We start from the raw sequence: 19,952 nt of genomic DNA, 5'->3' as shown, positions 1-19,952 counted from the left end.
AGAACCAACTAACAACAAAAACAATAACTTGCATTTATATAGCACCTTTAATGTAGTAAGTGGTCACAAGGTGCTTCCCTGGAGCATAAATTAGTCACTGAGCCACATAAGGAGCTATTAGGATAGGTGACCAAAAGTTTGATCAAAGGGGTTGGATTTAAGGAATGACTTAAAGGAAGAGAGGAAAGGCGGAGATGTTTAGAGATGAAATTCCAGAGCTTACAATCCAACTGACTGAAGCCACGGCCACAAAAGTGAAGCGACTAAAGTCAGGAATTCACATGTGACCAGCATTGGAGGAGCCAGAGATCTTAGAGGATTGTAGGTTGGAGGCCATTACAGAGGTAGGGAGCAGCAAGACAATAGAGGTATTTGAATGAGGATATTCATGTCAAACAGCATAAGGTGGGTTAGGTTTGTTTTCAAAACTCAACAGGTGCTGGAAATCCAAATAAAAAACAGAAAATGGCCAGCCAGTTTGATCATAAAAGCAACAAAATGTTTGGTTAGGGAGCAACTTCTGATGAAGGGTCCACACCTAAAATATTACCCTGGGATGATACTGGTCTTCCCCAGTGTGTGAACTGACAGGCTTTTTACTCCACACTCGATTTCCATTCATTAAGTTGATTTTGTTATGGTCAGGTGAGAAGGGGTGAACTGGCTCCACTTTATTCAACCTCCTCCGTTGATCATAGCAAAGGTTTAAGTTTCTTTTCTCACGAGGATATGCCTTTTCCGAATCCAAATGTATTTAACTATTTAAGCTGGGAGCAATAAGGAATCAATCAAACAAAGTTTTCTTCAAAGAAAGAGTATATTTATTAATCACTTAACCAGAGAAAAATAATAAAAACATGACATCACACACATAGGTATCAGAAGTAAGGGAAGTTAGAGTCCAATTTTTTTTTTAAATTAAAAGAATATATGTTTAAGTCTCCTTTGATTGTCCTTGAGAAGTAAATTTTTAAACGTTGCGGCCAATTTGGATTGGCTGGTTTCATGGATGCGTTAAGATGTAGAAGATGTTGCAATTATTACGAGATCTCAGTTCACTGGTAGATTTCTAGTAAAGTTAGCTTCCAAACCAGGTAATACACTTGTTCCAAAAAGGAGAGAGCCAAGCTTTCAGCCTGTATTCTCTGCCGAAAACTTTCTTGCAATCTCTCTGTTGCGGCTGCAGCCTGGCCTTGAAATATTTCACCCATTGTGTATTTCCAAGGGACTTTGGGTGTGTCTGTCCATAGTAGCCATTGTTTCAATATTCAGCACTTTGCATTTTAATGTCTCTTCCTATAGACAGTCACGAGTTTCAATGGGTCTCCGAATTATAAGAAATGTCTTTCTCTTTGCACTCCCCTGGCAGTGATTTGTTTGTTTCTCACCTTCACTTTTAAAGATGGCCTTGCATTTTTAAGTCTCATTTTGAATTGCAAAATTTCCGTTCAGTTGAAAATTTGAAAAATCATATTTTCAAAAATAAAGCTTTGGGCTGTAACTTTCAAGCTCCAGGGCATCGTGTTACAGGCTACCCCAAAGATGCGCTTGGGAAACCAACCCTTCCGCGCCCCTGGTCCGACTCGATTCCCCCCCAAGGCTCGGCCCAGCCTGACCCCCCCCCCCAACAAGGCCTGGCCCAACCCGAAGTCTCCCCACGAAGCCCAATCCGACCCCTACTCCACATCCCGAAGCCCAACCAGACCACTCACCTACCTTAAAAGCAAAAAACTGCGGATGCTGGAAATCCAAAGCAAAAACAAAAATAAAAATACCTGGAAAAACTCAGCAGGTCTGACAGCATCTGTGGAGAGGAATACAGTTAACGTCAGTGTGACTCTTCAACAGAACTAAGGAAAAATAGAAGAGAGGTGAAATATAAGCTGGTTTAAGGAGGGTTGGGACAAGTGACTCAATATTCAATATGACTGAATATTGAGTTCAACAATTTTAGATCATGACCTCTCTCCTCCATCCCCACCCCCTTTCCGATCCCCCTTTTTTCCAATGATTTATATAGATTTTTCTTTTCCCACCTATTTCCATTATTTTTAAATGTATTTCCATCCATTGTTTATCTCTACCTTTTAGCCAATTTCGATCCCTTCCCCCCACCCCACCCACACTAGGGCTACCTGTACCTTGCTCGTCCTGCTTTCTACCCTTAATGTCACCCATTAGCACATTTCTTAGCTAATATCACCATCATCAACACCTTTTTGTCCTTTTGTCTATGACATCTTTTGGCTAACTCCACTGGCCCTCTATCCAGCTCTACTTATCCCACCCCCCCCCCTTAAACCAGTTTATATTTCACCTCTCTTCTATCTTTCCTTAGTTCTGTTGAAGAGTCATACGGACTTGAAGCATTAACTGTGTTCCTCTCCGCAGATGCTGTCAGACCTGCTGAGTTTTTCCAGGTATTTTTATTTTTGTTTTTACACCCACCTACCTTATACACTTGCCTTCTCCCTGGCCTATCAAGGACCTTTAAATTCAGCTGGACCTTTCAACTTACTTGATTTACAGCAACTAATGCCATAAAAAAAGGGCCGTGGCCTCCTTGCATGCGACAGAGCTGCCCTCGACACAAGGCCTCAGGGACATGCTGCACTGCTAGATCTGACCCAGCTTGCATCGGAAGGTTGGGCGAGAAAAAAATTTGGTGTAAGAAAGTAGGAGCAGAGTGGCAGTCTGGCTCTGATTGCCACTCTGAGGAAGTTCAGGCCTATTAAGTCGCTTTCCTGCTATTGGTTGCACCCAGTTACCCTCCCTTATTGTTCCCTTCCCAAATGCTGATCAGCCTGCTGTCTTTCCGGAAGTTTCTGATTTAGATTCATCTAACCCACTTTCGTTGGAACTGAAGTCTTGAATTCAACCGACCTCATGAGCAAATGTAAACGGTCTGGAAAAACCCTCCACACTGTCAGCTGTCCTTGCATTGAGGCACTTCCTGTCTTCAGCTGGGTGTTAGAGATCCCATGGCACTGTTTGGATAGGAGAAAATGGTACCTTGATCAACGAGTTGGCAATTAACACTAGCAAGTATAATAGATTAATTATTCATTCATTAATTTGCTATTAATGGGGTTTTCCTGGGCAAATTGTTGGACATACATAACAAGGATTACAAGTGAAAATAATCAATTCAATAACTTGAAAGCCCTTTGAATGTCCTGAAAGAAGGGAAAGGGAACAGCATGCACTTATCTAACATCCTTTTCAGACTCTGGTCAACTTGGGGATTATTTTTCTTTATTCTTTCCTGGGATGTGGGCATTTGCTGGCAAGGCCAGCATTTGTAGCCAATCCCTAATTGCTCTTGAACTGAGTAGCTTGCCAGGCCATTTCAGAGGGCAGTTAAGAGTCAACCACTTTGCTGTGGATCTGGAGTCACATCGGAGAAGAAGAAAAGCCATTCAGACTTCTGAGTTTTTCCAGCATTTTCTGTCTTTATTTCAGATTTCCAGCATCCACAGTATTTTGCTTTTATTTACATGTAGGCCAGACTAGGTAAGGACAGCAGATTTCCTTCCCTAAAGGACATTAGTGAATCAGATGGGTTTTTAAAACAAAAATCAATGATAGTTTTAAGGTCACCATTACTGAGACTGAAGTTCTTTAAATTGTAGTTTCTGTTGTAAGATAAGAAACATGGCAGCCAATTGCACATAGCAAGCTCCCACAAACAGCAACAAGATAACTGATTGACTAATCTGTTTCTTTTTCCCACTGATGTTGGTTCAGAACATGAAAGGCAGTACTGGATATAAATGCATTTTTGGTCTGTCTGTCTTTTTGTCTAGTTGGAATGACCTATTTGAGTGCAACAGCTTCTAATCCTTCTCCCTGTAATTGGACCTTTAGGACATTGCATCAGCTACTTCCTACTTCTCATCTGGAACACAATCCATTGTCTCTGTCAGCTCTCACAGCATCCAAAGCTTCAGCAGCTCCATCAGGAGTATCCAAAAGATAGATGACTACAGATCCCTAGAATCAACCTGGCTGGAAACAAGGATGGCAGAAGTGAGTCCTTGGCTAAGAGGTTAACTAAGCTCATGTCTACCTGTTCAGTTGAAGGAGGAGATCGAATAGGCCTTCTTTATCCAAACCAATCCTATGTTCAGGAAAGCTTTAGAACATTCTGTAAAAGGGAAGTACCATAAGATGTAAGAACAGAAGTAGGTCATTCGGCCCATCGAGTCTGTTCTGCCATTCACTGAGATCATGGCTGATCTGATAATCCTCAACTCCACTTTTCTGCCTTCTCTCCATAACCCTTGATTCCCTTACTGATTAAAAATCTGGCTATCTCAACCTTGAATATACTTAATGATCCAGCCTCTACAGCCCTCTGCAGTAAAAAAATTCCACAGATTGACTACCCTCTGAGAGAAGAAATTCCTCCTCAGCTCTGTTTTAAATGGGTGACCCCTTACTCTGAGATTATGCCCTCTGGTCTTAGACTCTCCCACAAGGGGAAACAACGTCTCAGCGTCTATCCTGTCAAGCCCCCTAAGAATCTTATATGTTTTAATAAGCTCATCTCTCATTCTTCTAAGCTCTAATGAGTACAGCCCGAACCTACTCAACCTCTCCTCAGAAGAAAATCCCTCCATACCCGCGATCAATCTAGTGAACCTTCTCTGGACTGCCTCCAATGCCATTATATCTTTCTTTAGATAAGGGGACCAAAACTGTTCACAGTATTCTAGATGTGGTCTAACAATTGTTTTGTATCGTTTTAGCAAGATTTCCTATTTTTATACTCCATTCCCTTTGAAATAAATGCCAACATTCCATTTGCCTTCCCTATTACCTGTTAAATTTGTATGTGCAATTCATGCACAAGGACTGCCAAATCCTTCTGTGCTGCAGCCTTCTGCAGTCTTTCTCCATTTAAATAATATTAAGCTCTTCTATTCTTCCTGCCAAAGTGCATAACCTCACATTTTCCCACATTATATTCTATCTGTCACTTTTTTGCCCACTCACTTAACCTGTCTGTATCCCTCTGCAGACTTTGTGTCATCCTCACCACTTGCCTTCTCACCTATTTTTGTATCATCTGCAAATTTGGCGATAGTACATTCACTTACTTCATCTAAGTCATTAATATATGTTGTAAATAATTGAGGCCCCAGCACTGACCCCTGTGACACTCCACTAGTTACAGGTTGCCATCCTGAAAATGCCCCCCTTACCCCAACTCTCTGTCCTCTATTAGTTAGCCAATTCTCTATCCATGCGAATATACTACCCCTAACACCATGGGCTCTTATCTTATTAAGTAGCCTTACGTGCAGTACTTTATCAAACGCCTTATGGAAATCCAAATATATTCCTTCTACTGGTTCCCCTTTATCTATCATGCTTGTTACCTCCTCAAAGAGTTCTAATAAATTTGTCAGCCATGATTTTCCCTTAATGAAGCCATGTTGACTCTGCCTGATTAGATTATGTATTTCTAAATGCTCAGCTATTAGATCTTTTATAATAGATTCTAAAATTTTCCCAATGATAGATGTTAAGCTAACTGGCCTATAGTTACCTGTTTTTTGTCTCCCTCCCTTTTTGAATAAGGGTGTTACATTGGCAGTTTTTCAATCCTCTGGGATTTTTCCAGAATCTAAGGATTCTTAGAAGATTACGACCAGTGCATCCACTATCTCTGCAGCTACTTCCATTAATATCCTAGGATGTGAGACAGAAATCTGCACAGTTCAGGGGGGCCCAGCAGTTGGTGTGTCTGACTAGGTAAATGCCTGGCTGGACCCAATGGTACTGTACCTGCTCGAGTGTGTCTATGTGCAGATAATGTGGGAAGACACACTGCTGGGTGATGCTAACTATGGTCAAATGGACCGCTGGCTTCAGGCTCACATTACAAGGGTAGTATGTACTTGGGACCTGCCTCTTTGGCAACCTTTTTGGTTGCAGGGAGGAAATATACAAACATACAAACAAGGAGCAGGAGTAGGCCATTCAGCCCCTTGAGCCTGCTCCACCATTTAATAAGATCATGGCTGATCTGATATTAACCTGAAATCTGCATCCCGCCTACCCCCAATAACCTATCACCCCCTTGCTTACCAAGAACCTATCCACCTCTGCCTTAAAAATATTCAAAGATTCTGCTTCCACCACCTTTTCAGGAAGAGAGTCCCAAAGACACACGACCCTCTGAGTGAAACAATTTTGCCTCATCTCTGTTTTAAATGGGCAACCCCTTATTTTTAAAAAGCAATCCCTAGTTCTAGATTCTCCCACAAGGAAACATCCTCTCCACATCCACCCTGTCAAGACCCCTCTGGATCTTATGTTTCAATCAAGTTGCCTCTTACTCTTCTAAACTCCAGTGGATACAAGCCTAGCCTGTCCAACCTTTCCTCATAAGACAACCCACACATTCCAGATATTAGTCTTGTAAACCTTCTCTGAACTGCTTCCAAAGCATTTATATCCTTCCTTAAATAAGGTGACCAATACTGTACACAGTACTCCAGATGTGGTCTCACTAGTGCCCTGTACAACTGAAGAATAACCTCCCTACTTTTGCATTCAATTCCCCTCACAATAAATGATAACATTCTATTTGCTTTCCTAATTACTCGCTGTACCCTGCATACTAGCCTTTTGTGATTCATGCACTAGGACACCCAGCACCTCAGGGCTCTGCAATCTCTCACCATTTAGATAATATGCTTCTCTTTTACTTTTCCTGACAAAATGGACAACTTCACATTTTCCCACATTATACTCCATTTGCCAGTTCTTTGCCCACTCATTTAACCTATCTATATCTTTTTGTAGCCTCATGTCCTCTTCACAACTTACTTCCCTACTTATCTTTGTGTCATCAGCAAATTTGGCATCCATCCCTTCATCAAGTCATTTATATAAATTGTAAACAGTTCAGACCCCAGCACTGATCCCTATGGCACATCGCTCATTACATCTTGCGAACCTGAAAAAGACCCATTTATGCCTACCCTCTGCTTCCTGTTAGCCAGCCAATCTTCTATCCATGCCAATATGTTATCCCTACACCATGAGTTTTTTTATTTTACGCAATAACCTCTGATGTGGCATTTTATCAACAAAAACAACAAAATCACAATGTATTATATAGGGGTGAGTAAAATAACCTGCAAAGTAAAATATCAAGCTTTGTATAAAGTTAGTGGTTGGTTAGTGAATAGCTGAACCAGATGGAGCAGGAGAACCCTAAGCTCAAGCCCTGCTTGTTACCTGGTGCAGTGGCTGTCATTGGTCTCAGTACCTGGATAGTTTGAAAAGGGAACAACATCCAGGGTTCTGGCTCCACCTTGATCCGGTCATCCATCCAGGAAACATGCCTGTGCAGATCTGGTCCAAGGTTCCTATGTGCTCGAATAACCCATCAACACTCTCTGTCTTGTCTCTGATGCCCCAATGTTTATGACTTGAGGGTCATCCCTTCCAACAGAATTGCACCCCAAAGATAGAAAGGACAAAAGTGGGAAAGGAAAAGAGGGAAAAGCATCTTCAAGCAAAAGTTGGAGCTAATGGTGTTCATTTTTTAATTCATTCTTTGGGTGTGGGCATCACTGGCAAGATTGCATTCCTTACCCAAGCGAGTTACCCTGAGTAGTACAACAGAATGACCTCACTACCCTACCTCAGAGGACAGTTAGGAGTCAACCATATTGGTGTAGGTCTGGAGTCACTCACAGGCCCAGACTGAGTGAGGGTGGCAGGTTTTCAACCCCAAAGGGCATTAGTGAGTCAGTTGGGTTTTTACTACAATCAAACAACTTCATGGTCACTTTTACTGAGACCAGGGCCAGGATTTTTAGGATGGCGGGTTTCTCTTCCCGCCATCCAAAGTGTCAGCGGTGAACACATCCCAACTATTACTGTCTGCCCCACAGTCATTTAATGCTCCAATAAGCATTAATTGGCTTGAGACAGGAATTTCGCTCCTCAGTCGGGAGGAAGTCCTGCCTCAGAGACCAGCCAGCCAATCTGATTGGCCAGCTGCTCCCTAGTCTCTGCAGTGCAAGAAGCTGCAGTGGACAGGGCTGGGACTACAGAGTCTAAGCCCTGGGAGTCCAGGACCAAGTAAGTATGGGGTCTTTGGGAGGGGAGTTGAGGGGCGGGGGGATTTGGGAGGTTGGTGGTGGGGATGTGGGTAGAGAGACAAGAGGGAGCGAGGACCTGCAGGAGCCCGATCTTATGAAGGATTATGGGGGAAATTGTGGGAGGCGGTGGTGCCCGATGTTAAAAGGTGGCTGCTGATGGAGGTATCCCCACCCCCTTCCCGCCTGAGGCCTAAACATGGTTCATTTTTGGGCTTCCACCCTGCTCCTGAACTCCTCCCACCAGCCTGAAAATTGAGGCTGGGTGGGAAACAGCCCTTAAGTGGTTAAAAATTGGCCTTTTAAGGGTCTCAATTGGGACAAGGGCAGGCAGGCTGGCCTAGGCCTTGCCCGTGAAGCATAAAATTGTGGAGAGATTGGCAGTCATGAGCCCTGTGGAAATTGGCTATATAGTTGATAGTGAAGAGGATAGCTGTCGACTCCTGAATGATAGCAATGGTTTGGTTGAGTGGCCGGAGAAGTGGCAAATTAATTAAATCCAGAAAAGTGTGAGGTAATGCATTTGGGGAAGGCAAACAAAGCAAAGGAATACTCAATAAACAGGAGGATATTGAGAGGGGTGGAGGAAGTGTGAGATCTTGGAGTGCATGTCCACAGGTCCCTGAAGGTGGACAAAGTTTTCAGGAAAGCATATAGAATGCTTTCCTCTATTGGGTGAGGTATTGAATATAAATTCAGGATGTAATGATGGAACTGTATAAAATGTTGGTTAGGCCACAGCTGGAATTTGGTGTACAGTTCTGGTCACCACATTACAGGAAGGACATAATTGCTCTGGAGAGAGTGGAGAGATTTACAAGAATGTTGCCAGGCCTCAAAAATTATAGCTATGAGGAGAGATTGGCTAAGGTTGTTTTCTTTAGAACAGAGGAAGTTAAGGAGTGACCTAATTGAGGTGTACAAAATTATGAGGAACATGGATAGGATAGAAAGGTTGTTTCCCCTAGCTGAAAGGTCAATTTCCAAGGAGCATGGATTTAAGGTGATTTGTACAAGGATTAGAGGGGACATGAGGAAAATCCTTTTCACCCAGAGGGTGGTGGGTGTCTGGAATTCACTGCCTAAATCGGTGGTTGAGGCTGAAATACTCAAACTCATTTAATAGGTAGCTGGATCTTCATCTGAAGGGCTACGGACCAGGTGCTGGAAAGGGGGATTAAAATGAGCAGCTAGTTTCTTTTTCATCTTTTTCTGACCAGCACAGACGTGATGGGCTGAATGGCCTCTTTCTGCATCGTAACTTTTGCAAGAAATTTTACAGTCACCCAATGCCTACAACCCCGCTGGCACCCCAGCATTTTATTTCTAGATTTTAAAAAATCTCAAATTGTCCAGATGGATTTGAACTCACATTGTCTGGACTGTTTAGCCAGGTCTTTGGTTTACTGGATCAGTAACATAGTCACTACACTACCATACCCACAAGGGGGAACACAGGAGATGATCCTACACATGCTTTGGATACTGAATACCCTAGGACACTGTGCAAGTTATCAGTGAGAGGTTCTTGGAGGCTGGTTGGAAATGAGTGGGAATGTGATTGTTATACTCCATGTTTTTCTAGGCAATTGAGAAGGACAATCGCAAGCATTCAGAAGCTAAAGCCAAACTGAAACAAGGAATCAAAAAGCTTCGCAGAACGGTGAGCAACTTGCAAATAAGCTGAAAGTTCTGTCACAAGTGCGAGTATTTCATTCTTTATATTTCATATCCATGAGTTTATTTTTGGGAAAAATATACTTTATTCATAAAATATCTGAAAGAACATTACAAAACATTTCAAAATGGCCATCACAAAGTGCAATCAGATTCAAGTTTTCCACATAGATCATGAGGTGCTTCAATACCAAATGAACATTACAGATATTTCAACATGGTCTTAGCCACAAAGTGCAGCTATTCTGAAGGCTGAAATGCTAATGCTTCCTCAAGGCAATCCAGAGCAGAATGTGTACCACCCTTTTCACTCAGGGTAGTGGTGAATTTTTGGAATTTTCTACTCCAAAGATCTGTGGTGCTCAGTTGCCGAGTATATTCAAGATCAAGGTAGATCTTTGAACTCTAAGGGAATACAGGGATAGGAAGAGAAAGTGAAGTTGATTAGAATGATCGTACTTGATTGGCAGAGTAGTTTAATGGGTGTATGGGCAATCCTACTTATTAAAACAAAATGTTTCAAGGTGATCAAATTGCTTTGAGTATTTCAAGGACTTGGCCAGTAGTCGATTTTCACATTGCCAGTTGGGTATGTCACTCAGGTCTCTGGGATTCAATTGGATAGTTCAGCTTCAGTGCAGGTAATTCAGTTTTATTGTGAAGATCCCTGGTTCAGATTTTACAGTTTTTAGTTGCCTTTGCAAAGTCTTTGCCTTCAATTCCTCACTATCCCTCTGAGGGCCAATAGCTGCATGGCCATGGTCACTGCATACATTAGGATGCAGTGCTGGAATCTTTGTCTTCATTTACATGATAGATCTGTCATAACTATCTATCAATAGTGCACTTGAAGCAGCCAAGTTGCAGCCAAATCCAAGATGAGCTTTTGTTTCTAGGCACTCTGTTTTAGGTGTTACTGGGAGACAGCTTTCCCAAGATCTGGCTAATGCAACAGAACCTGAATGGAATAGAAATGAATGCACCAATCGCAATCGGGAATCAAAACTATATTAGATACTAAGTGGGGGGGTGTTGAGCACTTTAATAAATACTTTCATGATTAATGTTACCTGTTTAATTTTCCTTAGATAAAGAGGATGATGCTTGAAAATGAGAGTGTACCTGAGATTGAGCGATTAGATCAGCATGAGTTTAACCTTGATCAGAAGGAGCAGAAGAGGCTGCATGGTGAAGGAGAGGAAAAAGTGGCTAAGGTGCGTCTCAAAGACTGAGCTCTGCTCAAGTTTTAACATACAGAATTTTGCTGTAGCAGCACTGAAAGGGTAAAGTAAAATGATCTCAGCAGCATTCACTTATTGGTTTGAAATCCTCATTATCAATAACAGTGTGACACAGGTTAATAACCTCACTTCACACAGAATGTGGCCACTCTGATATGTTTTCACATTGAAATCCAATCAGGCTGTCTGGATAGCAGTGGGCTATTATCTAGAGAAATGCCACCCCAATTGGTGGTCCTTATAAAGACTGACTGTGCCTTCAATCTTTGATTCTAATAACTCCTGTTTGGCACCCCCCTCATCTCACCTCGTGAATCGCTTAGTTTGAAGGGCATTATACGAATGTGAGCTGGGTGTTTGCTGCATGAGTGAAACTGTGTTCATCTACTGAATCTTCATTAAAAATCTAACAGGGAACTACAGTTTTGGAATATTTAAACCTGTATTCTTACCAATTTTCATGAGTAAGAGCATCATGAGTTGTGATTACTACATATACCTTTAGTTACAGGAACATCTTGTGAAATTCAGCAATTTTTTAATGCATCCATGGGATGTGAGCATTGCTGGCTAGGCCAGCATTTATTGCCCATCTCTAATTGTCCTTGAGAAGGTGGTGATGAGTCGCCTTCTTTGAACCATTGCAGTCCATGAGGAGAAGGTACTCCCACGGTGCTATGTTCTAGAATTTCAACCTAGCGATGTTAAAGGAACACCGAGATATTTCTCAGTCAGGATGGTGTATGACTTGGAAGAGAAACTGTAGTGGTGATGTGCCTACTGCCCTTTTCTTGTGACCTATTCATCAGAGCTATTTATCAACGATCCACTTACAGCAGCCAAGTTGCAGCAACAGAAACTTAAGGTTGAACAGTATCCATTGTAATAAAAGTTAAATTAAGAGCTGAGTTAAAGGATGTGTGCAATAATTGTCTCTTCTCTATGAGTTTTCTGTGCCCAATTACTTGAGTTGGGTATCTAGTTGTGTCTGAAATGTACGACTTAGATGTGTGAGATGGTTACATGTGTTGGGAATGTTTGATTTTACAATCCAGTTAGGGATTGTTTAAGTACAATTACCTCGTTTTAACCAATAGAACTAAGCCACAAGATTTCACTTTCTTTTAAACAAGACACAAAGGTTATTGAGACTTAAAAAAAACAAGCATTATTAGCTTAACAATGTGGTTTATATCTATGTATGTTATGCACTCAGGTTTACTTCTTCCCTCAATAATTCTCATATAAGACACATCAATCTTAAAGTTAATTATTTCTGTAGGGACTACCCATACATATTCCACTGTCCTCTCGAGAATTCTCCACAACTCCAGCTGTTCTCAGAGGTAAAACTTTCATTTACCGTAACTTACTTGACTGTGAAGGCTGCAGTCTCTTGTTCTGATTACTTTTCAATACTTCCAAGCTAATTCAGCTGATTACTTTCTTTTGCAATAAGATACTGTGAGACCCACTGTAGATTCTCCCACTAACTTCAAACTAGACGATCCTTCCAGCTTCTGTTCCCTCACAGCATTCAAACTGAAATTAAGTTTCACCCAGGTTAATTATTTACTCTGATTACAGTGCAACTCTATCTAATGTCATTTATTCTGGTCAACTTCTCTCAGTGAGCTGCAAACTGCACGAGGTCCAAACTGCACGAGTTCCAAACTGCAACTAAAAATCTCTTAGCAAACACCCAGATAAATTGAAACCAGCGAACTTCCCTAAGTTCCACCCATTTCCATTATGATGTAGCCTGTTCCAGACTGTCCTCAAACTGACCATTAGATTCATTTTCCCTCATTTATAATTTCTTCCTTGATTGGATGAAGTAATTGGGTTTTACAGCCTTGCAGGGCTTACTGAATGCTTTTAAACTAATTTAGCTCCACTTTCCAAAACAAAAACATCTGTCTAGACTGCCATTATTGCAAACTTTGCAGACATCACGTCTCTAGCTCACAAGGAGGTCAGAAATATGTCTGGAGATAGAACAGGAGAATATTCAGCTTGTTGCAGCAGGTTATAACATCTTACAAGTTCAAAGGTATAAAAATTGGTTTGACAGCACATATAAATGTTCTGAGTTGGATATCATCAGCGATTGGTCCAAACATTCAAAACGTGCTACGATCTGTCTCTTTCATCCCTCAATCACTTCTATCACCATCTATCGAAGTTTCCTCTGAATTGGGCAATATCATCAGCATCCCTGCTCTTTCCTGTCCATCTGTATCACATAAACTGGCTACCAGCTACTGAGTGCTGCCCCTTATTACAGTGTTAGCAAGTCTGTAAGTTAAAGAACTATTTATCTCCATTCTTACTGTGTAAATCCTGCATTATTTGGAGAATTGCCTTATTTGTAGAATTGGCTTATGTGCTGGAAACACTTACGCAGGGAACACATGTTTTGTAATGGAATATTCTGGTGACCCATTCACTGAGTGAAGTTTAATTCATGTCAACAGGTTCGTGAGACAATTGAAATGGAAAACCTTGCGAACCAGTACCTGTGTGAGGTGATTAAGAGAGAATGCTGGGACAAGATGGCCGTGAAGGGTCGAACATTGGAGGTAATGGACTGAAAATTAACAGACAGTCAATTCTTTCAAAACTGTAGGATCAGGGTTCAAATTCAGCCCAAGCAGCAGGGAAGAAGGGAGTTAGGGTAGCAGAAAGAAGGGCTTCAATGGGAGAGCTAGTTACCAGAGAGAAGGGCTTCAATGGGAGAGTTAGTGTACCAGAGAGAAGGGCTTCAATAGGAGAGTTAGTGTACCGGAGAGATAGGCTTAGCTTGGAGAGTTGGGATACCAGAGGGAGGCCTTTTTCTGTCTCTGAATTATTTTGTACTCTCTTCAGGCCTTCTTTTCAGGATTGGCAGTGACCAATTACCCAATGAGGGAGCGCAGTAACGATGAGCTGGAGCTTCTCAGGAAGATCATCCAGCAAAGGACAATTGAATTGATTGACTTGAAGGTACTCTTCCCTTTCACCAGTGAAATCTAACCTAGAGTCAAGCTCACTGAAAGTAAAATATCACAATGCATTCGGGGAGTTTTAACATGGTGTTTTATATTTGTTAACTCTTGTAGCATAGACTGACCTGGAGATCTCCTCAGTCTCAGAGGCATAACAGTTGTAGGCTGTTCAGAGAGAGTTGCCGATATTCGAACTGCAGCTTAGAATATAACTGTATGAAAGATAAGTGTAGGAAAAGAGATACAGAAGTGTTTCCTTTAAAATGTGCAGACTAGATTCTCTCTAATGACTTTATTTTATTCTTTCATTAGATGTCGCTGGCTAGGCCAGCATGTATTACACATCCCTAATTGCCTTTGAGAAGGTGGAGGTGTGCTGCCTTCTTGAACCGCTGCAGTTGTAGATATACTCACAGTGCTGTTAGAGGAATATTTCCAAGATTTTGAAGTAGCCGCAGTGAAGGAATTATGTTATAATTCAGAATAATGTATGGCTTGCAGGGAACTTGCTATTGGTGGCATTTCCAAGTCTCTGCTGCCCATGTGCTTCTAGGTTGTAGAGGTCACAGGTTTAGAAGATTCTGTTGAAGGAGGTTTGGCAAGTTGTTGCAATGCCTCTTGTAGATGGTATTCACTGCTGCTATTGTGCATCAGTGGTGAAGGGAGTAAATGTTTAAGGAGGTGCCAATCAAGTTGGCTGATTTGTCCTGAATGGTGTTGAGCTTCTTCAGTGTTGTGGGAGCTGCACTCATCCAGGAAAGTGGGGAGTATTCCATCACACTCCTGACTTGTGCCTTATAGATGGTGGACAGGCTTTTGGGGAGTCAGGAGGTGAATTACTTGCCCCTAATTCCCAGCCAGAAGGGATACATAGGTGCCATGGTGGCACAGCATATTAGTGTGCTGACACACTGTGGCACTGAGTGATTGAGTGCAGGTTCATGCTCCTGAGTTGTGTCATGTTATAGAGACAAAGAGAGAGCAGAGCTTATTTTCCTTCCTGTGAGGATTGATGGAGATAAAAGGACTGCTGAAGCCATTAGTCCAGGCATTGTCAAAAACTGAAGAGTGTCTTTACTACGCAATGCCTGGTAATGTGTCAAATATCAGTCTTCACATCCAGTGATGAACTATTAGGAGAGGTGAGGAGGATATGGGTTGAATTGCTAAGCATCAACACTCAATGGTGGGAAAATTGGATTGTGGTTTGATGTGGAAAGAATAGAGCTTCATCCTCACTGTGCTTACAGGCTCGAAAAGACATTGTTGAGACCCCACCTAAGAAAGATGAGAAAGAGGATGAGGAGGCAGAGGATGAAGACTCGAAGGAGGAAGAGAATACAGCATTGAAAGGCAGCCTGACCTGCCAGTGTGGTGTGGTAAATCATTACTTATATAAACAGTTGGATCTGCACACAAAGGATGAGAAGATTAATCAGATTGTCCTATTACAGGTGAGAAAACCATGTTCAATACATTTAAACACAAAAATCCTATTAAAACAGCCTCGTCCAACCTTTCTGCTTGGGGAGCCACATTGCCCACCTACTTGAATGGCTTCCTGCACCATGGTGCTATGGTCATCCACCCTGAAGCTCTTATTCTAATCCGCGCAGGTAGCAAGTACCTCATACCTATTGGTCAAAGCCAAGTCCAAGGTTCCTCCATCACTATGTCCTTGACTCTCATATCCACCTGACTCTCAGTTACACCCTCCTGGCCTTAATCATTGACTCATTCTAAAGTTGAACTTAACCTAAGGGGTGTGACTGCCTCCAGAAACAAAGTGTGCAGGTCAATCTCCCCCTCCCTAAAGCCCCACAATGTCTGCAACTCTGAGCTGAAGTTGCTCGAGCTGCAGACACCACGGATATGGTTGTCAGGGCTCGTAGTGCTTACCACAAACTTCCACAAACTACCTGCCCTCTGACTCAGAGATGGAAATGTCATTGAAAGAGCAGAGCAGTAAGTTGTTAAGATGAGCATGTGACAAAGGGTGTAGACTAGAGAATTCACAGTCCAGACTGAGGTACACAACCATTACTTTTAGATATGTGACAATCAATGGCCTCCATCTGTGAAGATACACTCACTCAATAAAAGTATTCAGTAAGAAAATGATGCTATATTCCTCTCTCAGGCCTGGTTTTAATTAGGGAAGGACATTAAACAGAAAGGAAAAGTGTGCTGCTGCTTTACTGGGTCTACAATAAGCCATGCTGCCAGCCCAGGCACCAAACCAAACTTCACCCTTCTCCATATCCATGGTGAAACATAACAGGCTTTAGGGAGGGGGAGATTGACCTGCACACTTTGTTTCTGGAGGCAGTCACACCCCTTAGGTTAAGTTCAACTTTAGAATGAGTCAATGATTAAGGCCAGGAGGGTGTAACTGAGAGTCAGGTGGATATGAGAGTCAAGGACATAGTGATGGAGGAACCTTGGACTTGGCTTTGACCAATAGGTATGAGGTACTTGCTACCTGCGCGGATTAGAATAAGAGCTTCAGGGTGGATGACCATAGCACCATGGTGCAGGAAGCCATTCAAGTAGGTGGGCAATGTGGCTCCCCATGCATGTGGGTATCCTTATCACCAAACCCACACTTGCCGTTCCACCCCTGCTGATGAGATTGAAACCTGACATTTCATTGTTAGTTTTCTCATCTTAAGGATGTGATTTACAACATCAAAACTGCATTCAACAAGGAGTTTGATGCAACCTTTAAGCAAAAAGAGGTGGAGATTTCCCGGGTGAAGGACAGAACCATGAGGATCAAGGAAATCATGCATCGACTGGACGTGGACGAGGAGGTCTGGCTGCCCATGATGAGTAACAAGGAGATGCCGGAGCGAGAGTTTGAAGTCCAGGATTCTGAGGTAATATCTGGACTGTAGGAGGACTAAATCACACCTTTGTTTCTTGCTATGCTTCTAAATGAACTATTCGCTCTGCACTTAGAATCATAGAAAGTTTACGGCACAGAAAGAGGCCACTTGGCCCAGTGTGTTGTGCCAGCCGAAAAATGAGCCATTTTCCATTGGTCCATAGTCCTGTAGGTCAGTGACAGGAAACAAAGGATGATTCTTGATGAATGTTTTTGTGACTGGAAGGCTGTTTCCAGTGGGGTTCCACAGGGCTCAGTACTAGATCCCTACTTTCTGTGGTATATCTTAATGATTTGGATGTAAACAAAGGGGGAATGATCAAGAAGTTTGCAGGTGACACAAAAATTGTCAGTGTGATTGATAGTGAGGAGGATTGCTGCAGACTGTAGGAAGATATCAATGGACTGGTCAGGTGGGCAGAAAAGTGGTAAATGGAATTCAACCCAGAGAAGAGTGAGATCATGCATTTGGGGAGGTCAAACAAAGTAAAGCAATATATAATTAATGGGAGAATACTGAGAGGTGTAGAGAAAGCGATGGACCTTGGAGTGAATGTCCAAACACCTTTTAAGTGAGCTGAGGGTTTCTACCTCTACTACCCTTTCAGTAGGACTAGAACGGAGTAAAGGAAAAATCTTTTCCCCCACAACCCTCTGGGTGAAAAGATTTTTCCTTTACTTCGTTGTAATCCTCATACCAATCACTTTAAATTATGCCCCCTCGTCACTGACTTCTCTGCTGAAGTAAATCAGCCTTTCCCATCCAGGCCCCTCACAATTTTGTACATCCCAATCAAATGTCCCCTCAGCCTCCTACGTTCCAAGGAGAGTAACCCCAGCCTTTCCAATCTTTCCTCATAGCTGCAATTTTCCATTTCTGGCAACATCCCTGTAAATCTCCCATGTACCGTATCTAATGCAATTACATCATTTCTGTAATGAGATGATCATAACTACACACAGTACTCGAGTTGTGGCCTAACTGATGTTTTATATAGTTTCAGCATAACCTCCCTGCTCTTATATTCTATACCTTGGCTAATAAATGAAAGGATTCCATATGCCTTCTTAACCAGCTTATCGACCTGTCCTGCTACCTTCAGGGATCTGTGGACATTCACTGCATGGTCCCTCACTTCCTCTACACCTCTCAGAATCCTCCCATTAATTGCTGTGTTTGACCTCCCCAAATGCATCACCTCACACTTCTCTGGGTTGAATTCCATTTGCCACTTTTCTGCCCATCTGACCAGTCCATTAATATCTTCCTGCAGTCTACAGCAATCCTCCTCACTATCAATCACACGGCCAATTTTTGTGTTGTCTGCAAACTTCTTGATCACTCCCCCTTCATTTACATTCAGATAATTAATATATACCACAAAAAGTATGGCCCTGATACTGAGCCCTGTGGAACCCCACTGGAAACAGCCTTCCAGTCACAAAAACATTCATAAAGAATTTGTTTGCAGCCACTGAGCCAATTGTGTATCTAGCTTGCTACATTCCCCTGGATCACATGGGTTATTTTTTTTAGCTAATCTGTCATGTGGGGCATGGAACAACAGCTTGACTTGTCATTCCATTTCAGCTTCACCATCCACCGAAACCTCAGTATGAAATCTTTTTTGATCACTAGCACCCCTGAAGGGATAGATACGAAGAAACTATTTCTACTGGCAAGGGGAGTCTGGAACAAATGGGTGTAACCTTAAAGTTAGAGTCAGGCTGTTCAGGGGTGATGTCGGGAAGGATTTCTTCACCCAAAGGGGAGCGGAACACTCTCCCAAAAAACTGTTGAAATTGGTGGGGTGGTGGGGAGAGGTGTCAATTAAAAATGTCAAAACTGCGATTGATGTAATTTACTGGCAGAACCAGTTTCTGGGGCTGAATGGCTTCATCTTCTTCCTCTGTTTCTGATTGTACACCACTTCCTTGGAAGACCTCGCCTCCACTCCATCTTGGGGATGCAGATGTCGGAAGTGGGGTGGCTGCTGGTGTCATGAGTCTGGAGCCATGTTCTGAGCCCCTTTCACCTGTGGTATTGCTGCTCCAGTGAGCTGGCATCAATGTTATATACAGATTACAACAGCTGCCTGTCCCAACATAGTCTTTTCCATGATGCCCTTGCTTACTCAGGCTTCTTGGCCCTGTTTGGGTTTTGAAATATCAGTATCAGCCCCTGTGTGCTTTGTTTACCTCTGCAGGTTTAAAATTAATATGACAAACCTCATCCAATGCCCATTGCATCTCTCTCTTTGGCTTTAGATCACAGCAGAGCGCTACCTCACCCCAGAGCAAAAGCGGAAGCTGGAGGAAGAGTACAAAGCTGAACAGCTACGGTTACTGGCCGCCAAGGTACTTCACAAACTGCTTACGTGTGTGGGCCAGACAGTAGGGATTGAATATCCATTGCAAAGCCAATCCTTCCCTTTTAGTCACTGTACCAGGAGCTGACACTGAGACACACACAGGCCATACAGTGATAATTTTGCCTATCTGCTCTGTACAGTAGTTTATGATGTGATAAAATCAGTGGTGCAATGAAAGTTTAATTGAAATAATTATTGTTTTATGTATTAATTATTGAGATGTGCTGTTGATGCAGTTTTTGCATAAGAGTGAAAGAGTACAGAGAATGCCAGTAACGTACTGCAGGTCTGTCCGAGAAGGGATAACTTAGGCATTTGGGTGTGAGGGCTGCCTAGAATTTCATAGAATCCTGCTGAAGAGCCCTGTCTGAAATGTTAAACTCCACTTTTGACGCTTCCTGCTAATTGGTGCATTAGCAGCATCTTCTGCCCGTCTCCCTGGTTGTGCCAATCAGTAATCCTGTCTTAGCACAGCCTCAGTGAACCTCAGTACTTTAACTATGATAAAAACTGAGCTGCCTCAGCTTCCCTGGGCAGTAATTTCTGTGTATGTACTGAGTGGTGCTGTTATGAGACAGCCTTTCGGTTAAGCTGAGCTATGTAAAAATCCCAGAGGGAAACTTTAAACAACTAAGATAACCTATAGTTTTAAGGGGTATGTTTGA

General features: G+C 42.5%; 1 protein-coding gene across 1 annotated transcript in view; it reads left to right on the top strand.

The window, feature by feature from the left end:
• cfap43 (cilia and flagella associated protein 43) overlaps positions 1-19,952 on the top strand; it is a 148,214-nt gene that overhangs the window by 102,045 nt on the left and 26,217 nt on the right. The window contains exons 21-28 of the mRNA XM_041209312.1: positions 3,868-4,029; positions 9,709-9,786; positions 10,889-11,014; positions 13,519-13,623; positions 13,910-14,026; positions 15,279-15,482; positions 16,701-16,907; positions 19,184-19,273. Coding sequence (XP_041065246.1) covers positions 3,868-4,029; positions 9,709-9,786; positions 10,889-11,014; positions 13,519-13,623; positions 13,910-14,026; positions 15,279-15,482; positions 16,701-16,907; positions 19,184-19,273 — 1,089 coding nt within the window. The remainder of the gene's footprint in view (positions 1-3,867; positions 4,030-9,708; positions 9,787-10,888; positions 11,015-13,518; positions 13,624-13,909; positions 14,027-15,278; positions 15,483-16,700; positions 16,908-19,183; positions 19,274-19,952) is intronic.

The sequence above is a fragment of the Carcharodon carcharias genome, chromosome 17 (genome assembly GCF_017639515.1).
Source record: "Carcharodon carcharias isolate sCarCar2 chromosome 17, sCarCar2.pri, whole genome shotgun sequence".
Classification (NCBI taxonomy): Eukaryota; Metazoa; Chordata; class Chondrichthyes; order Lamniformes; family Lamnidae; genus Carcharodon; species Carcharodon carcharias.
Note: the sequence above shows the minus strand (reverse complement) of the source record. Positions and strands in the feature narration are given on the sequence as shown.